The 20,509-nt window shown below is 36.5% G+C and overlaps 1 protein-coding gene across 2 annotated transcripts in view; it reads right to left on the bottom strand.

Annotated features, from left to right (window-relative positions):
• Positions 1-1,255: 1,255 nt before the first annotated feature.
• Positions 1,256-20,509, bottom strand: part of iars1 (isoleucyl-tRNA synthetase 1) — a 91,432-nt gene continuing 72,178 nt past the window's right edge. For both annotated transcript variants that reach the window (XM_083533943.1, XM_083533944.1), the window contains exons 27-34: positions 18,417-18,529; positions 16,765-16,860; positions 15,187-15,363; positions 14,528-14,648; positions 13,492-13,617; positions 9,116-9,259; positions 6,452-6,604; positions 1,256-1,507 (exon numbers count right to left, since the gene is read on the bottom strand). In XM_083533943.1, coding sequence (XP_083390069.1) covers positions 1,428-1,507; positions 6,452-6,604; positions 9,116-9,259; positions 13,492-13,617; positions 14,528-14,648; positions 15,187-15,363; positions 16,765-16,860; positions 18,417-18,529 — 1,010 coding nt within the window. In that variant the 3' untranslated portion in view covers positions 1,256-1,427. The remainder of the gene's footprint in view (positions 1,508-6,451; positions 6,605-9,115; positions 9,260-13,491; positions 13,618-14,527; positions 14,649-15,186; positions 15,364-16,764; positions 16,861-18,416; positions 18,530-20,509) is intronic.

Below are 20,509 nucleotides of genomic sequence, written 5' to 3'. Positions count from 1 at the left end.
GAACATTTGTCATTTTTCCTCACCCAAAGCTTTCACACAGAATCCGCATCATTACAGTAAAAAGTCACTCTTCTGGCTCTTAACTGTTTCTTGTGGAATTTCTTTTCTAATTCTGTTATAATTATAATCTTTTTCCATATTGTACCTCAGTCAAATAATTTCCCAAATAATTTCTCTGTGGTGTCACCCAGATGAATCTGGTTCCTCTCATGGATTCTTCCTAATATTATATCAGAGAGCTTTCCCTTGCCCTGGTCATCACTGTGTTGCTCATTAGGGATAAGTTTAATAGGACAAAAATTAAAGAATTTTAAATTGATGCTTTATTTCTGTAAAGCTGCTTTGTGACAATGACCATTGTTCTTTATCTACACCAATACCTGATGAGCTGGTATGAGTAAAACTGCCGATCTCCTTGGATTTTCACACAAAAAAACAAAGACATCCTGTGTGCAGACGGTCTGCAGATTGATACACCTTGATGAAGAGTGAGCTCAGAGGATGAATATAGAATACCACGGCTATAAGAACTCAAACAATTAGTATTTACAATTGTGAAAAGCATCTCAAATTTTGCAACACAATAAAACCTTGAATTTAGACCTACAGCTTTAGAAGTGCATATCAGGTTCCACTCTGCTCAGCTAACAACAGGAATCTAAGTCTTTCAAAAGCATATATTCAGAGGAAACAAAAATCACCTTTAACTGTCCGGTTCAGGTTGGTCTAAACCTGTAATAGTCTCAGACTTTTGTTCCTGGCTGACAAGAGTAAAACCCTTCTGTGTTCTTTTGTTGTAGTAGCCCATCCATCCCACGCTTTGATGTTTGGTGCATGTCCAGATGCTTTTCTCCCATCACGGTTTCAGAGTGATTATTTGAGCGACTATATCCTTCCTGGCAGCTAGAATCAATCTGACATTTTTCCACTGACCCCTTTCTATCGAAGCATTTTCACCACCAGGACTACTCAATCAATGTTTTCTATAGTTTGCACCATACTGTTTCAAGACTGTTGTGAGCAAAAATCCCAGAAGATCAGCGGTTCCCAAAATACTCAAACCAAGAAGTAAAAGAATAAAATAAAATAAAAGAAGTATACAGCAAATTTGAATAAAATATTGATGACAGATTATTATAGGATGTCCTAATGAATGTTATGTGCAGTACAAGAAGCTTTCTGTGCATTTTCATACAAATTAGACACTTCAAACAAATGTCCTATATTTCTAATTCAGTCATTTCAGAAAACACAATCGGGTAAATGCCATTTTTATTGGTATTCGAAACCATTCAGTAAACAATGCCGAGGGGACTTTTTTTTTCTTCTTCATTTACTAAATGCACCAAAATCCTGTAATTATACGGTTGAGTAAGATGTTCAGGGGTAACAGAATAAGAAGATTGGTGTTAACAATTATGACACCGCTATGCCTCTGCGGTTGTGGGAAGAGCTTGTACGTACAAAGTCTTCGTGTTCAGGTTCTTCAGAGATGTCTCAGTGAATTCTGAAATGTAAAAAAAAAAAAAAAATACAAATAAATATACTACGTTTAATTTCAAATCTTTACAAAAAAAAAAAAAAAGACATCTGAAACAAAGATCAGGCTTTTAGAGCCTAAAATGTGTGTATTAGTTTTGATCATCCAGCACATTTTCACTCCATCCTTTGGTTCAGTTTTATTTCAGAAACAGAAACGCAGCATTGTACACGCCATTGGATTCAAATTGAAATATGCTTTAAAATCGAATAAATAATTTCCCCAAAGCAAGTAGCTTTCATATGAAAGCAGTGTGTAGCTCAGTTATTTTAGGAACTTTATAAAAAGTTTCTTATTAGTTCCTTCTCATGAAGCTGATTAAAACAATGCCAAGTGAGTGTGTGTGAGGCATTTTAAAGGATGTTTCCAAACTCAATCTTTACTTGGTTGCTGCATGATCCCATTTATGTTTTTCATACTGCTAACGCTGTCGTAGTTATTTGTAAGTGCAAAGTAAAATAAAGAGGACATCTTATGTGCAGGTGTGTTCAACATTATGCATGTTGCATGACTTATTATATTGAACTTACTGGAAATAAATTCTAAAAAACTAGAAATTATCGGTTTAGGCTACAGGTTGAAAATATATAATACTGTATATAAAAATATAAATAAAGGGATCTGTGCGTCAGATTACACAGAACATCAGATGCTTAAACATGGAACATTTGTAGAAGTGGGTGTTTTTTATTCTTTTGCTGGAAGGAGCAAGTGGTCATGTACGCCCCTTGGGGTGAAATAGAAAAGCTGTGATGATTACCACAGCGCCACCGGTACACCAGTTTGTGTGTCGAGGGAGACGTTTACAGTCACTTATTCATACATCTTCATTGACTGCTTTTATCCTGGTCGGAGTAGCCGTTGCTTACTTTTGTTAGTGCGTATAACGAATGTGTATGAGGAAAGTTGATTGCACGAGTGGGTGAGTTTAGAGAGTTCAGGAAGAAAGAAGGAGCTGGATAAAAAATTAAAAATAAATAAATAAAAAAAAAGTTAAGAGTAAATGATACAATTCACCTTAACTTTCCATTAACATTTGGCTACGCTTCCTCAAGTCTAAAATATAACCAATGCAGTTTTTACCTCTCTTTTACCTTTAAATTTTTGCACACAATAACAGTCTCGCAGTGTCAGAAAACAAATCAAGTAGGATGTGTGGAGAATTCATTTTTTGATTAGAGAATTGGTCATTGCTTTTTTTTTTTTCTTTTCTTTTTCTTGTAAGATGCTAAGTCTAAACATTAACATCTTCAGTTAGAAAATAAGAAGTAAGACGAGTGTATTCCCGTCTTGCTCAGGCAAAGACTCGTGCTTAACTCTATGGCAGCCTGAACAGCTGAACGAAAGAAAAAGCTTCAGGGATGTGACCCACTTTCAGTGAGCTGCCAATAAAATAAACACATACTTCATCATTATGGGGCTGAAGACAGAATGCTGACTATCAAAACTCTGTAATAGGTGTTTGTATTTCTTTCATTTTAGATAAGAAGAGATAGGAACTTAAAATGCTGTGGAATATCAGAGGAAAAGAGCAATCACGCAATAAAATATATAATTTTGACAACTTAAGTGAAAAAAAATAATAAACATTTCAAATGTATTCATTTAAACACTTGTGCAACAGAAAATGAATAAAACCACCTAAAAGTTCGAAACAAGAGCAAAGAAGGCCAAAAAAAAAACCCTAAGCATAAGATAAACAAACATGATACCTATTAGTCAGCCCAAGTAATTAGGAAGCATCGTAAAGCTCCTCATAGAAACACAAAGATGCCCAGGAGACACACTGTAATTCACTGGATTATAGAGAAAATCCCTCACAATACTTGGAAAGTAGAAGCCATTAAGCATGTCAGCCCTCGTGTGTCCCGTTAATCACCAGCACATACTGAGCATGGCAGAGTCACTCACTGCTTTCCTTCATGTCTTATTAAGAATCTTTTTTTTTTTTTTTGGTTATGAGAAGTAAAAATACAAATAAAAATGACAAACAAGTTACACATTATTCTCCCCAATTTTGTGATGCAACAATACATTTAAGTTACTTAAAATGTTAAAGTTTACACTAAATAACTCAACTTAAGAAGTGTCAGGGGATAATAATTAACCCCCAGCACATGAAATATGTGTTGCTATTTAACAGATCATTTCAGACTAAATTCATATTTTGAATTTGTGAACTGTGAATAAATATATATTAGGGATGTACTACAGTAAAACTCTATTGTATAAGCAACTAATAGTACGAGCAAACGGAGATACAAGCGACCTTACTTGAAAATTTTTACCCTATTTTACTAGCAAATTTCGAAGGCACGAGCAAACCGACGCTGCCGGTTCTACGTTTTTGGCTGAGTGAAGCATCAGTCGCTTAGTTGATGACGTATCGCTCGGTCGCTCTCGTTTTTCAGTGCAGCAAAAACATACCGTAATTTCCAAACTATTAAGCGCACCCATATATAAGCCGCACCCACTGAATTTGACAAAGATTTTTATTTTGAACATAAATAAGCCGCACCTGTCTATAAGCATGTCTACATAGAAACTAATGAACTTTACACAGGCTTTAACGAAAGACAGTGTCTATTACACGGTGTAACAGGTGAAATATGTTGTGGCTCCTTTAAGAGCAGAGCGGTATTTTGGGAATAGGCTGCCGCCACATTTTTCCGGTATTACTGCATGTGTGCAAGACCAAGGAATATGTCCTTATTATTTTCTGATGCTCATTTCTAAGTTTCTTTGACTAACCCGTAACGCTGTTGCCAAGAAAAATAAAAAAGTTTTGGAAACCTGTCTGTGCTTATATGATTTCTGTTGCAACTGGAGTTAGCGAGCTCTCCCATTAAGCGTGGTGAGCGTAGTGTGCGTCTTACACTCGCAATCAACCACTACCACATGGGTAAGTGTTAAATTATGTTGCTATTACGGTCATTTGCGGTGTATTTGTTTGTTAAAATAGGCTACAAATACTTTTTAAGTGCAGAAATAAACGATCGAATGAGATCTCGGAATGAATTAAATCACTTTCACATTCATTCTTATGGGGAAAATTTGTTCGAACATATGAGCAAATGGACCTACGAGCAATTTTTAAGAACGGATTATGCTCGTCCGACGGGGTTTTACTGCATTACGTACCTCAGTTTTTTAGTTCAATTCACGGTTCAGTTCAGTTTCGGTAGAGTTAGTTTATTTAAAAATGCATGCTTGGTTAAATAATATATAAATTAATATTTCATAATTTGGATATTTTATAAAAAAATAAAATATAAAAATACAATAAAATATATCAAATTCATGCAATACACTTATTATATTGATTAAATTCTTTAATTGAAAACTGGCACAAATTAAATTGATTAAATAAAATTAAATATTGGAAACATTTTATTTAAACAGTTGTGTATGTGTGTTTGTGTGTGTGTTTTTTTTACATTTAATATAAAATTTTCTAAGGATATGATCTACTTAACTGTTCTACCTATTTTGGCATACTTTAACAAATGCCTTCATTCCGTACATCCTTCATTCATTCACTCCCGATTAGCGAAATTGTAAAGATTTTCTTCTTTTGAGATCATAGAAACAAAAATTGTATATACTTTGGAGTAGTTAATGTGCAGCTTGTATAGCAGTACAGATTTACTGTCTGCTATATAATAAGCGGGACCTTTAGCTTCTGCAACCTCTAAAGCAATGCTGCAGCACTCATGATTTTTTTAAGCAGCTTCTGCACCTGACGCACAGCACGAGGACTCAACTTCTTTGATGGACCCTTGTGAAGCCTGTTCCAAGTGGAACCCGTCTCGGAAAATCTCTGTATGACCCTGGCCACTGTACTGTAACTCAGTTTCAGGGTGTTACCGATCTTCTTATAGCTTAGACCATCTTTGTTGAGAGAACATTTCTAATTCACAAATCCTCTTTGTTCTTTACCATGAGGTGCCATGTTGAACATCCAGTGGTCAGAATTAGAGGATTGTACACAAAGCAATACATTTTAACTGCTCTGATACAAGATAGACAATTTATATGTTAAAAACCTGAACGTTCATGGTTACATGACATACACCTGTTATCACTTAGGGCAGGGGTCACCAACCTTTTTGAAACTGAGAGCTACTTCTTGGGTACCGATTAATGTGAAGGGCTACCAGTTTGATACACACAAGTCGAAATAATACTGTTCTGAAATAAATTTGCTCAATTAAAATTTATTTATGTGTTATTATTAATAATTGATGATATTTATCTATATCCAGTCATCTATATTTTAATATTGTCATTTTCACATTCACACCAGTGCAAGTGTAATAAAAAAAAAAAAAATAGCAACAAAAAAAAATTTGATGTAGCTCACTGATAAGTGGCACTATGGTGAGCTATTTTTTAGAAAAGGGCACCATGTTGGTGACCCCTGACTTAGGGTGTACTCACTTTTGTTGCCAGCTATTTAGACAATAATGGCTGTTAATATGTTGAGTTGTTTTCAGGGGACAGTAAATATGTACTGTTATACAAGCTGCACATTTACTACTCTAAGATATACCCAAGTGTCATTTCTATAGTATTGTCCCTAGAGAAGATCTACTACTAAGAAATAACTCCCTATAGCAACTCATTAGGTGTATAAAAGACACCGGTCACAGAATCAACCCCTTCCATTCAAAAGTATCTATTAAATCTACTTATTGGACTTATCTATCCACAGAACTTCCAGTCAGTCAGTCATTCATTTATCGTCCAATTCTTTTGGTCACAAGGTCTAGATTAGACGGAAAATGCAATGTTTCATTGTGCAGTAAATAGCAAATATAATGGGGACCTAAATAATCATCCACATCACTTCCAGTTGGCAGAATGTACAGTTGTCTCTTATTTAGGGTGTATGGAGAAAACTTCCCGTACCTTCTCTGAGATCCTCGTCCATATAGAGTTTAATCTTCCTTCCTCTAAGTCCAAACACTTTAGCAGTTTCAGTGATCAGGGCTGTGGGCTGGAGGCTATTTTGACCAACAGGATTAGCGAGCAGCAATGTGCCGACATCACCACTCTGGCACTCTGAGGATGAAAATCTTAGTGTTAAACTACTAACATGACAAATACACATAGATATACCATTACTAGATTAATTACCAGATTCATTTCATATCACATTTTATAATACATAGAAATAAATACTGTTGTACCGACACTTGGGCCAGTTGTGTGTGAAATTAATAGAAAACAGTCTACAAGCTTTGTTGGTTTTTAACTAAAGAAATATGCTACACCAGAGCCAGAATACTGAGCCGGGCAGAAATTAAAATGTTTACTGATGGAAAATCATTAATACTGGTGTATTGTGACAGTGCCCAATATCTGACAAAAATAACATGCATTAATGCAGTTTAATAGGATCAGCAGGAACAATTCACAATGCTGTATATACCTGCAAAAGTATAGTGTCCATAAAAAAATATTAATACAAAAAAAAAAAAACGTCCGTATTTATTTACATGAACCTTCCACTTTATCAGAAATGCGTACAAATTCATTCAGTTATCTCATCGGATGATCATTTGGCAGCAGCAAAGAAAAAAAAACAGCAAATACAGGTCTAGCGCTTCATTTATTGTTCACGTCAAAATCTGAATATGGGAAAAAGTGACTTTAACTGTGCAGTGGGTGTTCGTGACTGACAAGCTTGTCTAAGTATTTTAGAAACTGCTGAGCTTGTGGGATTTTCCACACGCAACAGTCTCAGGGTTTAAACAGAATGGTGCGAAAAACAAAAAACAGCCTGTGAGCAGATCGTATACAGGCTAATAAGAAAGGATGATAAAAGAGGTTAGAAAACAGAAGTCTACAGTAGCTTAAATACTAGCTTAAATATGCACTATATAGAAGCTTGGTGAGCAGAAAGCCATCTCGTAATGCACAACACATAAAACCTTAAGGTGGATGAGATACAAAAGCGAAAGACCAAAACAAGGTCCAATCCTGTCAGTCAAGAACAGGAATCTGAGACCATCATGGGTACAGACTCATTTACACAGGAAAGATGAAGGCTAAAACCAGACTTTTTTCCTCCTAATCTTCAACTGTACAGTTTCAAATTGAGTCGCAGATTTCTGTTTTTGGCCGAATGGAACCTGATGTGGTGATCTGATGTTGTAGCTCATCCACCTCGAGGCTTGCTGAGGAACGTTTATATTCACAAAAATTGCAAAGAATGACCAGATCAGTTCCAATATCCTACTTAGCAGCTTGACCCAATCTGGCCATTTTCCTCTGACCTTTCTTATCAACTCGGTGTTTCCACCCACAGCACTGCTGCTCACTCAATACTTGTTTGTTTTGCGCACCATTCTGAGTAAACTCCAAAGACTGTTGGTCCCAGGAGATTCTACAATACTCAACTTGGCCCATCTGTGCCGAGCATCCAGGCTACGATTAAAGTCTGAGAATACACTTCTTCCCCGTTCTATTTGACATGAACATTAACTTCTTAAACTTATAAACCTGTATCTGCATGAATGTATGATTTCTACCTCATCATTAGTAATAATGTGGACAGTCAGAGTATACGTTGGATAATTAGATGTAAAAATTGGTCAAGAAAGCAAAGGAATGCTCTATGAAAGAGTAGCAGCTGGTGTATTATTAATTGCGTCAGGCAGGAGACACAGTATAATGTAAATAATCTAAAAATCTGTACCGGTTTTATATAGAAAGAGAAAGTTCTTTATTAGATTTCCCACTACCACCAAGCAGACACTGTTGATGCTTTGAGAAACCCTCAACTGCTCAAGTTTTATAAATTAGATAATAGTTGCTCGGGATCCGGGCTCTAATAGTGTAAATAGGGGAAAAAAAGGTTTAATAGGTATTTTAGTTTATTTGTATTTAATGTATTTGTATTGAAATGTATTTCTCTATTACAAACTTTACTGATCTTCATGTACAAATTTCTGCTCTATTCACTTAAATGGAAAAATAAATACCGTATTTTCCAGACTATAAGCCGCTACTTTTTTCCCACTCTTTGAACCCCGCGGCTTAAACAAGGAAGCGGCTAATTTATGGATTTTTCCTGGGGTTTTCCCGGTTTCACAAACTTCAAGCCAAAAAACTGAGCCCCATAACATTAGACCAAAGAAATTGCCGAACGGATTCAGGTGAACCAATGAAATTCTTTATATTAAATTATCAATAGGGATTATGTTCCTCTGACGTTTGACCTGCCGCTCACTCGGACTGTCAACAGGAAATGCGAATCATTCGTCACGCTGAAAACAACCGGGCATGAAAAACCGCACTTCACCTGTGTTCTGAGCTGCATGGCATCGGGAGAAAAGCTTCACCGATGGTGATTTTTAAACGCACGACGATGCCAAAAGATAAACTCCCAAGAGAATTTGTTGTGAAAGGAAAGAGGAAGACAGTGAACAATGACTTTCTTGGTAGGCTACTGTTTAGATACAAGCCGTGTTACAGTCACTGTCTTTCAATAAAGCCTGTGTAAAGGTCTGGATTGAGCATCAGTCTGACTAAACACAAAGGAGTATTAAAAAAAAAAAGGTGATGTACCTGCAGGACGTGCATTGAGGAGTTGCAGGTTGATGTAAGGACACAGCAGAGAGTCCGAGACATTTTTATCTGTAGGATGAACTCCTGACGTCACACACAAAGTGTTTCCACTCAGAGCCAGGAGATCACTGCTGTTCTTCAGCTCTGTAAACAAACACAATCACAGTGAACTGGAGTCATTTGCATCACAATTGCTTTTTAATGGATCTTGCTACCATTCAATCATCATCATCATTATCATCTCTCTCTCTCTGTTTTAAACATGTTCATTTGGTCAATGCCTTTTTCCAAAGCAATTTACAGTAAGGCAGGATCCAATCTAAGCCTTTAAATGAGCAATTAAGGGTTAAGGACCTTACTCAAAGACTCAAGATCATCATTTACCAGGCTTCTTTGGGGTGAACTAAGGTTGCACAATTTGTTATTGTGTACTGAACTGTATTTTAGTAAGTTGATAGAATTCAAGGTTCCATTCTCCTCTGCAAAATAACCCTTTTAAGGAAAGTGCTTTCTGTTGTTACAGACACACAGTGAGAGTACCTTCGAGAGCTTGTATTTACTTCAATGTACGCAGGAACGGCAACAATTTGCTATGTACAGTGGTAATGAAAATGTCTTACACAATTTTAATACTGAAGAAATTTTTTTTTTTTACTATCCACCACTTTACATCCCCAAATGGATTAAAGTTCTGCCAAAGACCAGTCAGACTCCCACCCCCGATAAAACAATGACCAACAGGCACACGGCTTAACTCCAAAAACCTTTTTTAAAGATAAACTTTTTTTTATTTTTAAAGATAAGAGTTCAGTCTGGTATGATTTAAAATCTTGTTTTCGTCGTTAGTCATCGATAAACTAAACTCGCTACTTGTGGCGAAAGACAATATTTTCAATTATGAACATTGTGGTACGTCGTTTAACTGATTGTTGGTACATCAAGTTCTAATTAAGTGTTTGTAGACATTCGCTGAGCTCGTCAACAGCAGTTTCTTCCCTCTTCTTCCACTCCTCTCATTAACGCCTCTGTTGTGTCGCCATCATCATAGCCTTCCATCTGTTGTGCTGGCAGCAGGAGTCCTGCTTCATGTTAATCAATTGTGTTTTGTTTTTTGATGAGAAAAACAACATCAGGAAAGGAAAACACAGCGCTGTTATCAAACACTCAGGCCAGTTACACAAGCCTGCACTATGATTAATATCCGTCCTCAGTGACTGTCAATAGACCAACCATCAGTGAATGATTTATTACACACAACAAGCTCGTACATGTGCGTTACTGACCCAACCATAAAAGTAAACAGTGCTCAGGTCATGGTTTAATACTTAATGTTTAATTATGGGAGTGGGTGTGTGATAGATTATACATTTTGGGACTGTACAGGTTTCATATCAAAATTACTGCCAGGTCTTCACAAGAGCACCAGGAAGAGATAATAGCTTCGTGGTTCAGGTGTTCGCCATTGGATCTAAAGGTTGTGAGTTCAAAACCCAGCCACACCAAGTTGCCACTGCTGGGCTCCTAAACAAGGCCCTTAACCCCATAGCTGCTCAGTTTTATGAATATGTATGAAAATGTATGTCGCTCTGGATAAGAGCATCTGCCAAATGCAATAAATGTAAATGTTCAATTGAATAGAAACAACTGGACATCAGCCAATCATGTATCAGCCATGTCTTAATTATACTGATGTTAACACAAATGGATAAGTGAATAAATAAGCAGGTGTGCAGGTGTCCCCATTCAAGTGAGTGGTGTGGGTATATTTTAACAATGACTACAAAATCTGTATTGTTATTTTTTATCATCATGGCAGGAAGTCAAAAGTCAATTGTAAATAGAATTGCACTAATTCACTACAGAAATGTTTACGGAGAAGGGCATTTATTGTTGAATTTCTGGCATAGATTGTTGAATATTTTGAATGGAACTGGTTTTACTTACTGGATTTATTTAACTATAAGAGGCCTTTTGATAATTTTACTCAATGTTTTAGCAATTTTACTAATCAATGTGCTACACTGTTTTTAATATGCTTCTGTAAGAGTTTTAGGCATATTTATATTTTGGAAGATGGAGAAGTGACAGATTGGATTGTGTCTGATTGGAATGGACCTCACATTCCCTTATCTCCAAAACACACAAGCACACACAGAAAAAGATGAGAGAGGAGGAGGAAGAGAAAGGGAGAAAGACAGAGGGAGAGAGAGAGAGAGAGAGAGAGAGAGAGAGAGAGAGAGAGAGAGAGAGAGAGAGAGAGAGAGAGAGCTCCAGTCACTAGAGCAGAACCTCTTTGGCAGGTACATGTCCCTCACTAGGGGCCACATAAACAACCAGAGTGTAAAACAGATAAACAGATGACAAGCTTTAAAAACACAAAAAAAACCAAAAAAACCCCACAATTTCCCAACATTGCAAAGTGAGTTACATTAAAAAGTACACAAAACTACAAAAAAGCATAAAAATGAATAAGGAAATGAACTCATTCGTGTGAAAAATAAAACATTCGGATAAAAATATGATTAAGAAAATGCAAAACTCGCCCTTACAGTAACCTGAGCTCATGATCACAACTGTACTCTGGAGAATTCGGGATCGTCTGAATAATAACACGGTCATATATAAATATATATGAAATAAACGCTTATGATTATTGTTGCAGCTGATTAGAAATGGAAAAGGGAATGAAATACTCTGAGCTATCCTATCGAGCAGGAACGCTGAAACAATGCTTACTTTTATTTCTGTAAAAATCTATCTACATGTTTACTCACACAGCTTAAGCATGTAAAGAAACCAAAGAAAAAAAAAAGCTTATTTCCTGCCCAATTATCTGTTACAGGACCATTAAAAGCTTGATATTTTGACATTATTGGGACTTTTTTCCCCCCAGAGGAGACTATTGTGATGCACAGTCCCATACTTTTAATTGCCTGGACACCTAAAACATAGTCAACAAATATTATATACTGCAAATTAGCTGGTCAAGTGTATTAATGCAAACAAAAAACCTAAATGTAACAAAAAAACTAAATAGATGTTCTTCTATGCTTCAATAAAAAAAAAGCCAGCATTTAATATTTCTTAATACTTTTAACCTTAATGCCACCTCATGTTTCTGATTCTGATTATAATGTGTGTAGTACAGCAGGTGTGTTAAGTTTTAATAAATGTCAATAAGATTTTTTGTTTTTAACTAATATAAGTGGTTGGCTACAATGGTTTAAATCTACAATTGCCATGATCAGTTTGCACTTAAGCATCCATCAGTAAACATAATCTCAACTATAATGGAACTATAATGGATGGACATTTGGTGTCACCCGAATATGGATAGTTTCTCTTTTGAGACAAAATTTATATTCGTAATCGATTTATTTCTGTAAAACTGCTTTGGTACATTGACAGTTCAAACATTAATGTCATCCAAATATCAATATATGAATTATAAATAAAAAAATGAAGATAGAGCCGTGGTTTGAAATCAGTAATAGATGGAGGACTGAGTGTTCCAGAAGCTCATCATCATTTATATACACTTTCTACCTCTCACTGCATGTGATGTTCTGGGTAAAATTCCTCAAAATTCCTCCTTCATTGCTGGGGAGTTTCTTTTATTTGGGTTTGTTTCACTTTTTTGCCCATTTTGCAAAACTCTCCCTTTCTCTCGATTCACATCACTTCAATCTAATAAAATTGTATTCGGTCTTCAGTCTATTTTTTTCTCAAAATAAATGTATTGCCTCTTTCCTACTGGATATTCCACATCTTTTTTTTCAATCTCTTAATTGTTCTTTGGCTGTATTTTTCAATTGACATTCAGACCTGATTGACAAAACAGACCTGATTTCACTTCACAAGAAATGTCAAACATTTCCCTTAATCATCAAGTCAATTATTTTGACTTGATGATTAAGGGAAATGTTTGACATTTCTTGTGAAGTGAAATCAGGTCTGTTTTGTCAATCAGGTCTGAATGTTTTTTGGCCGGTACTGACACAGGAAGTGCATACATCAGATTTACTCAGAAATGCACGGCAGTGCTTGATTCGAATGCCCTTGAAATATCTTAACACTGAAACCAATATATTCATCAAAGCTTTATAAACCTTTTAAAATGGGGCTCTAACATGCTTAACAAACCAGAAAAAACTGACAATACCCCCATCTACAAACAAACTGACCCACTAAAGGACTTAATGCAACTAAATAATATTGATGAGTAACAGGAGCAATTATTGGATGCAATATGCAAAACACTCAGTATGATCCAATACACTGCTCTAGTGCATGATGTGTATTATTGCATGAATTTTAAACTTTCCAGTGAATTATTGCTGTAATATAAATAATGATGTACTAAAAAAAATTCTTACCAGTAGCCTCGTTGAAAACAGCCAAAGGAGTTTCGTTGAGGTTAAAAATGCTGCGGCAAACCATTTTAAGCTTCTCCACATCCAGTCTGTTGTCTCCCCTAGGATTTTCCAGCAGAACCATTCCCTCTGAACAAAAGACAAAACAAGTTAGTCTGAGTTACTATAAATTATGCACAGGGAAAATAAGGCAATCTTAAATATAGTCAAATGTATGTAGTTTTTTTTTTTTTTTTTTTATAAGATTACAAGAAAACCAAGTATAATATTGTTATATACCTATTTATGGACATCTTACTCATTTCAGGCTAAAAGTTTTCTATTAGAAGATAATTCTGCTTGTTTCTAAAAATGAATGCTTAAAATGAGTAGAACTATTAGCTAATATAACACCAAATGGCATAAAATAGATTTAATAATTGAGTAGTTACATTATTATTTTTTTGCATGCTTATACTTGATGTCTATTACTAGTTAAATTTGACATTTTAATTTATGGGATTTGGCACACAGCCTTATCCAGAGCGACTTACAATTATCTAATTTATACAACGCAAAGCAGTTGAGGGTTAAAGGTTAATTCTCTGTCCAGGGAATTATTGCTAATTCTACTCGTCGGGTGGTTGGAGGAGGGTGTGTGTCACAAACTCTTTTTTTTTAATGAACCTTTACGTATTTAGTATTTAGTAGTTTTTATTGCATGCCTGATTGCCTATGTTTGTCCATCCATCCATCCATCCATCCATCCATCCATCCATCCATCCATCCATCCATCCATCCATCCATCCATCCATCCATCCATCCATCCATCCATCCATCCATCCATCCATCCATCCATCCATCCACATCCATCCATCCATCTTTTTTCAATGTCCACTGAGACATAGAATACTATCACACCAGCTTCACCCAACCTACAGTGAAGGTGTTATTGCTGAATCATCCACCACCCCAATAATATCCCCATTTATGGAGGTTTCTTTCATTCTACCGATAATGTACTAGCTATTTCAGGTTGACACGTCGTGTATCTCTTTACCTTGTTGCTTATTGTTAAGATTGACACGGATGTTGATGTGAGCGCATGCAGGGCCGGTGAGTGGCGCTCTGGAGACCGCTGCTCCCTTAACGATGGTCAGATCCAAGTCGCAACCCTTTAACTACACCCAAAACACAACATATCATACACTCAACATCCAAGTCGGACACATCACCATTCACAATATATGGTGGACGCCTGACATCACAGCCATTAGTGAGCCTTCTGTAAGCACATAATTGCATTAAATATCTTTTGTAAGCTGTTGCATTTACACTGAAACACTTTTCAATGGAACTTAGGAGTCCGGACGTGTTAGGTGTCGACAAACTAGAATAGAATAGAATAGAATAGAATAGAATAGCCTTTATATTTCACATATACATTACAGCACAGTGAAATTCTTCACAAATCAGCTGGGGTTAGAATGTAGGCTCAGCCATGATATGGCACCCCTGGAGCACAGAGGGTTAAGGGACTTGTTTAAGGGCCCAAGAGTGGCAGTTTGGCCATTTTAGGGCTTGAACCCCCGACCTTCCAATCAGTAACACAGAGCTTTAGCAACTGAGCTACCACTACCCCAAATGTTTAATAGAAAAAAGTATTTTTTTTTTATAGACTATAATAGGTATAAAAAAAACTTAATAAAATAACCTCACCGGAGTTTTCTCTTGGACGATCACACTGGCGTTCTTGGGAACGGGATACAGCTTTAGAGGAGCTTTTATAGTGGCAAAGATGAAGTCGGAATGAGCTTGGATCACTTTGTCGAGGTAATCACCTGCAGGCTCTGAGCGGTAGTACACAGTGATCTCGTCAGATGGGACCAGATGACCCTTGAGAGAAAGAGACATAGCAAACATTACTCGAATCCTAATAACCCCCATCAGCTCTACTATATTGGAAACATTTGCTTTTATTATTAACAGGTGAATCCATTCCATGTACGAAGACTTTCATGCTCAACAGGCCAACAGCCAGGACTTCGTGGCAGTGCTGAGATATAAATGTGAAATGTTCTGGCCACAGAAAACTCCTGCCTCTTTTGGTGAGGAGAAATGTTTGTGTAGCCGAAAGTGTTGGTATATAAATAATTATTTCTTCAAACCAGCTTTTTTATTTTTCATTCCTTAAGCTTGTATTATTTTAATTCACTTTATTTTAGTGAATATTAATTAACTAGACTACTTTTCTACACAGGTTTCTTCACAAATCAGCCAGAATGGTGGTGCATTATCCTTTTATTTACTACAGTGTATAAACTACAGTTATATATATATATATATATATATATATATATATATATATATATATATATATATATATATATATATATATATATATAAAAAAAATCATAAACAGAGTTTCTGCACCACTCAACCCCCAACAATCAGTGCCTCCCTTTACAGAAAGGATAACAAAAACTCTAATTCCCTCCCATGGAAAATTCCTCCTGTTTTTTTTTTTTTTTTCCAGGGTTTCAATAAGAAAGGAATTCAGGTTTGGCTTTTGGCCAAAGACTCCCTACCCCTTTACATGTACAGAACATATATGGCATGCACCAGGCAGCAGGCTGGAATGGAAAATAAAAAGTTTGTTTATTAATGAAGGGGGGAAGAAAAGGAGGGCAGAAGGAAATCCATCTTACTTTCCTGATTTCCATAACACTTCAAAAAGCAGCATATGTCTCTGAGTGGACTGGGTAATTAAGCTTATTAAGCCTGCTCTGCTCCATGTACATGTAATTCTGGAGTGGAAAATGAAGCGTTTTTTTTCTTTCTTTCTTTCTTAGCAGTACTACAAGCCTGGGAAAGTAAAATGAGCCAGACCCCAAGAAGGAAGAGAAAGACAAACAAACACTGGGTGGAGTGATAAAGCAATGTCAGAGGAATAAAGATCCGTCTCCATACTCTCTGTCCTCTACATCTGCCTCTTTCAAACTACCTACCTGCATGTCCTCCCTCACCACATCCATAAACCTTCTCCTTGGCCTTCCTCTTTTCTTCCTACCTAGTGGTTTCATCCTCAGCATTTTCTTACCGATATACTCCATGTCCCTCCTCTGCACATGTCCAAACCATCTCAATCTCACCTCCCTCACTTTGTCTCCAAAACGTTGTACATGCGCTGTCCCTCTAATGAACTCATTTCTAATCCTGTCCATTCTCGAAAAAAACCTTAACATCTAAGGTTAATATATATAAAATAGTTCTAAATTAACCATACCAATATCTTACCTTCTTGCGCAGTTTCTGAATGCGGTTAATAACTTCTCGAGCCACACCTTCATCAACCATTGACTGATCAGGAGTGATGTCTAAGAGAACCAAGAGCTACAAAAAAAACCAAAAAAAAAAACCACATTAAACAAATAATATTAAGACCTTGTTGGATATTACACTACACCTGCATTTTAGAAGTTAGAGAATATTTCACTTTACACTTTCTGGTGATTTTTTTTTATATTTAAAACATATTTAGCTGTAAATTATTTTTCAAACTTCCCCTCAACGTAGCCAATCAGCCATAGTCTCTATGTTTGGAAGCCAGAGTTTTTTTTTTTTTGTTTGTTTGTTTGTTTTGGAATGGATTTAACACATGATTTGCAGCCCAAAATAAAATGGCAATGCCTGTGCCAAAATCTTGACCAAATGATCTAAAATAAACAATCTGGCAACATTTAATTCAAAACATTAAAAATAGACATTCGATCTAATCTTTCCCACTGAGCCGATTCTTTAATAAATCTTTCAAAAACATTTTTCTTTAACGATAAAACTGTGACTCAAAACACCATGTTTGAATTTACTAGCAGTTGCAATAGCAATCTGCACTGAGCCCTGACTGAGCCAACCTGAGATACTCGCACGTTGAAACATAAAGTACACATTCGTCTAACTCAGTGAGCTGAATAATCCTTATTGTTGGCCATGTTTGGAACTGAAATTACCAAAAATAACCAACTAACATACTACTGGAAAAAATCCATTACGAATCCTTGACTTCAATGTTCTACACAGAAGAATGGTACAAGCCCGTAACGGCAAAATATGAAACTTTGATTGGTGTAATAAATTAGCTATCATTAGGCAGGAAATTAGACAGAATTTAACAAATAGAAAAAGAAATGTCATATGGGATAGTTCTTCCCCTTGTGGGTAAACTAGTTTACAGATTTTTACAGAATAAGGAGACAGTGTTTTTCCATTCAGTGTTGATGTTCTCGTGATTTTACGTTTGTGTACAAGTCAAGTCAAGTCAAGTTTATTTGTATAGCGCTTTTCACAACAGACATTGTCTCAAAGCAGCTTTACAGAAAACAACAGTGAAGGTGAATGGTGTGTGCGACAGTGACAAGGAAAAACTCCCTTAGATGATATGAGGAAGAAACCTTGAGAGGAACCAGACTCAAAGGGGAACCCATCCTCATATTGGTGACATCAAGAGTTTGATCATACAAGACGACTATATAAGTGAATGTCCTTGTCTTTTCCCTAAACAGTTATGTTCAGCAAAATTAAATGAGAAAACGGTAGCAAATATTCTGACCAAAGTTTTTTTGTTTGTTCACATCATAAAAAAGCTTCATATTTTGCCATATTGGGCTTAACAAATTTTTTTTTTCCTAGGGGTGAACATAAATATTATTGTGGTGCAAACTGGAGATGTACGTATAGTTCCGTAGATGAAACTGAATCACTGAATGTTCAACTGTCCAGTTCATTAAAATGGACAGTTTGAAAGACTCGGCTCATTAAACACAATCAAACTCTCCATTGTTAGTTCAAAGACTGTATCACTGAGGTAAAATTCCTAGTCGAACAAATTTTTATGATTTGTTGAAACGCGATTATGTGGGCTGTTATAAATCGGAAAGACTGCACAGTACCTGTCCATCTGAATGAGCTTCATATTGCATGGCCGTGCCTGATTTCTGGTCGAAGGTGTACATCAGTCGCAAATCCTCTTCATGCAGCTCGTGTCCGTCCACTACAATAGATCCTGGGATACAAGAAGAATATCTTTTTTTGAGTGATGTGTGATTGTAGTGAAAAAAAAACGTATTTGTTTAAATCTAAAAATACAAATCTAAAGAATTATTCACCCCCCCCCCCCCAATCCATTTCATCGTCCCTTTTACACTTTGTAATGTTTTCTCTTGAATTAACCACTAAACACTTTGTCCTGACTACAAACTGAACATTTACAAAACAGAAAATCCATCTGCTTTCATCTGATGTTTCAATCGGACTTGAAACTACACAATAAGTCCGTTCTTTTAGCTCTCTTTGTTCTTCAGATCTCTGCTCTCATCCTGCTCTGACCCTTCCATTTCACATTTCATAGCCTCATCCCACGTTGTACCTTATTAAAGCGCCAATGTTCTGTAAAAGAGGTGTGAAAGTGCTTTTCAAGCAGGCGTGCTGAAACACTGCAATCAGATCCTTGCGCTAATCGGAGATCTCTGCGCTTGGATGTGTTTTTCTTTGCTCTTTCTGGCTGACGCTTGGGGGCCAAAGGAAGCAGAACGCAAGGCAGGTAACGCACGACTTATTAAAAACTACCGCCCACTTCAAATAGGGGTTTTGATAGCTTTCAGCTTGAAGCCTGGAAAAACACAGCTTTCTACTTCAAATATCAAAAATCACAAACTGATGCAATTCCCCTGTTACCCCCCGAGTGCAAAGCTCCCTCTCGGGCAAAATCTTTAAAAATGCGAGGGTGCAAGCCGAAAGATTTAAAATGAAACGTTGCTGCTTGACTATTACTAGTGTTCTATTATTAAGAAATACATCCATATGCCATACTTGTTTGGACTCCCTGGTTATTCCTGCTCAGGATATTGCATGGGAGCAATCAAATCAAATGTCTAGCAGTAGCTCCAGAAAGAAACTCAGACAGTTGAGAAAAGCTTCACACCGCAAATGCTGTGCTCTACAGGGTTTATGCTGGGTTTCCTCTGAATACAATACACAGAGAAATTAAGAGCCTTTTATTCAGACAAGCAAAAAAACTGTCCTCTCGTGTAATTTAGCATTGACAATATACGTTTCTTTATTTACTTTTTTCTTTCCAAGGTATTTCAATGAGAGAAAATAATTCACCCTGTTCTTGATCATCATATATATGCTGATTTCACATGCAGCAATAACTGCTGGCAGTGTGTTACGAATGTGTCAGAGCAGCAAGTGAGAAGCATTCCACACTTCCTAATCACCTGCTATGATGGCAACTGGTTGGCTGTAAGTATCTAGAGTCTGCTTGAGAAAGAGATCAGCCCCAGCCTCACTTCTTTAGATCACATTAGCAGTGATCTGAATGTTAAAAGTCCAAACAAGCTACAAATCTAACGTAACTTACAAGTCCAAAAAGGCTTATATGTATGCCATCATTGAAACATATAATTCAAACATTGAAATCTGCAGGCAAGTGACACCAAACTCTGGGATAGTGGGAAAAAATGGCTTCACAAACTCTTTTTAAAGTCCCACTGAAGTGCCTTGAAACTATTTAATTCAATTTAATTAATTTTTATTTGTATAGCGCTTTAAACAATGAACATTGTCTCAAAGCAGCTTTACACAGATAATGTGGTGATTAAAATTTAATATGTTCTTTATAAGTAAGTTTGTCCCTGATGAGCGAGCCGGTGGTGACTGTGGCAAGGAAAAACTCCCCGAGATGGCATAAGGAAGAAACCTTGAGAGGAACCAGACTCAAGGGTGAACCCATCCTCATCTGGGTTGCACCGAATGTCCATTTGTAGCAGATATACGATGTTGCGGGGTGCAGTGATGATAATCATTTCCAATGTTCATTTCCAATGAAACAGGCAATCTGGGCTTCTCCACGTTCTTTAATAACAAACTTTGTCTGTTAGCAACACAGATAAGAGCCTTAGTAATAATACCTCCTTTTTCAAAGTGAATCAATTCAAGCGTTTTCATACGTTCAACCAAAACCTCAGCAAGGTAATTTTTT

Source organism: Silurus aristotelis, assembly GCF_946808225.1.
Source record: "Silurus aristotelis genome assembly, chromosome: 28".
NCBI classification, from domain to species: Eukaryota; Metazoa; Chordata; class Actinopteri; order Siluriformes; family Siluridae; genus Silurus; species Silurus aristotelis.
The sequence above is the reverse complement of the archived record's forward strand: the minus strand, read 5'-3'. Positions and strand labels throughout refer to the sequence as shown.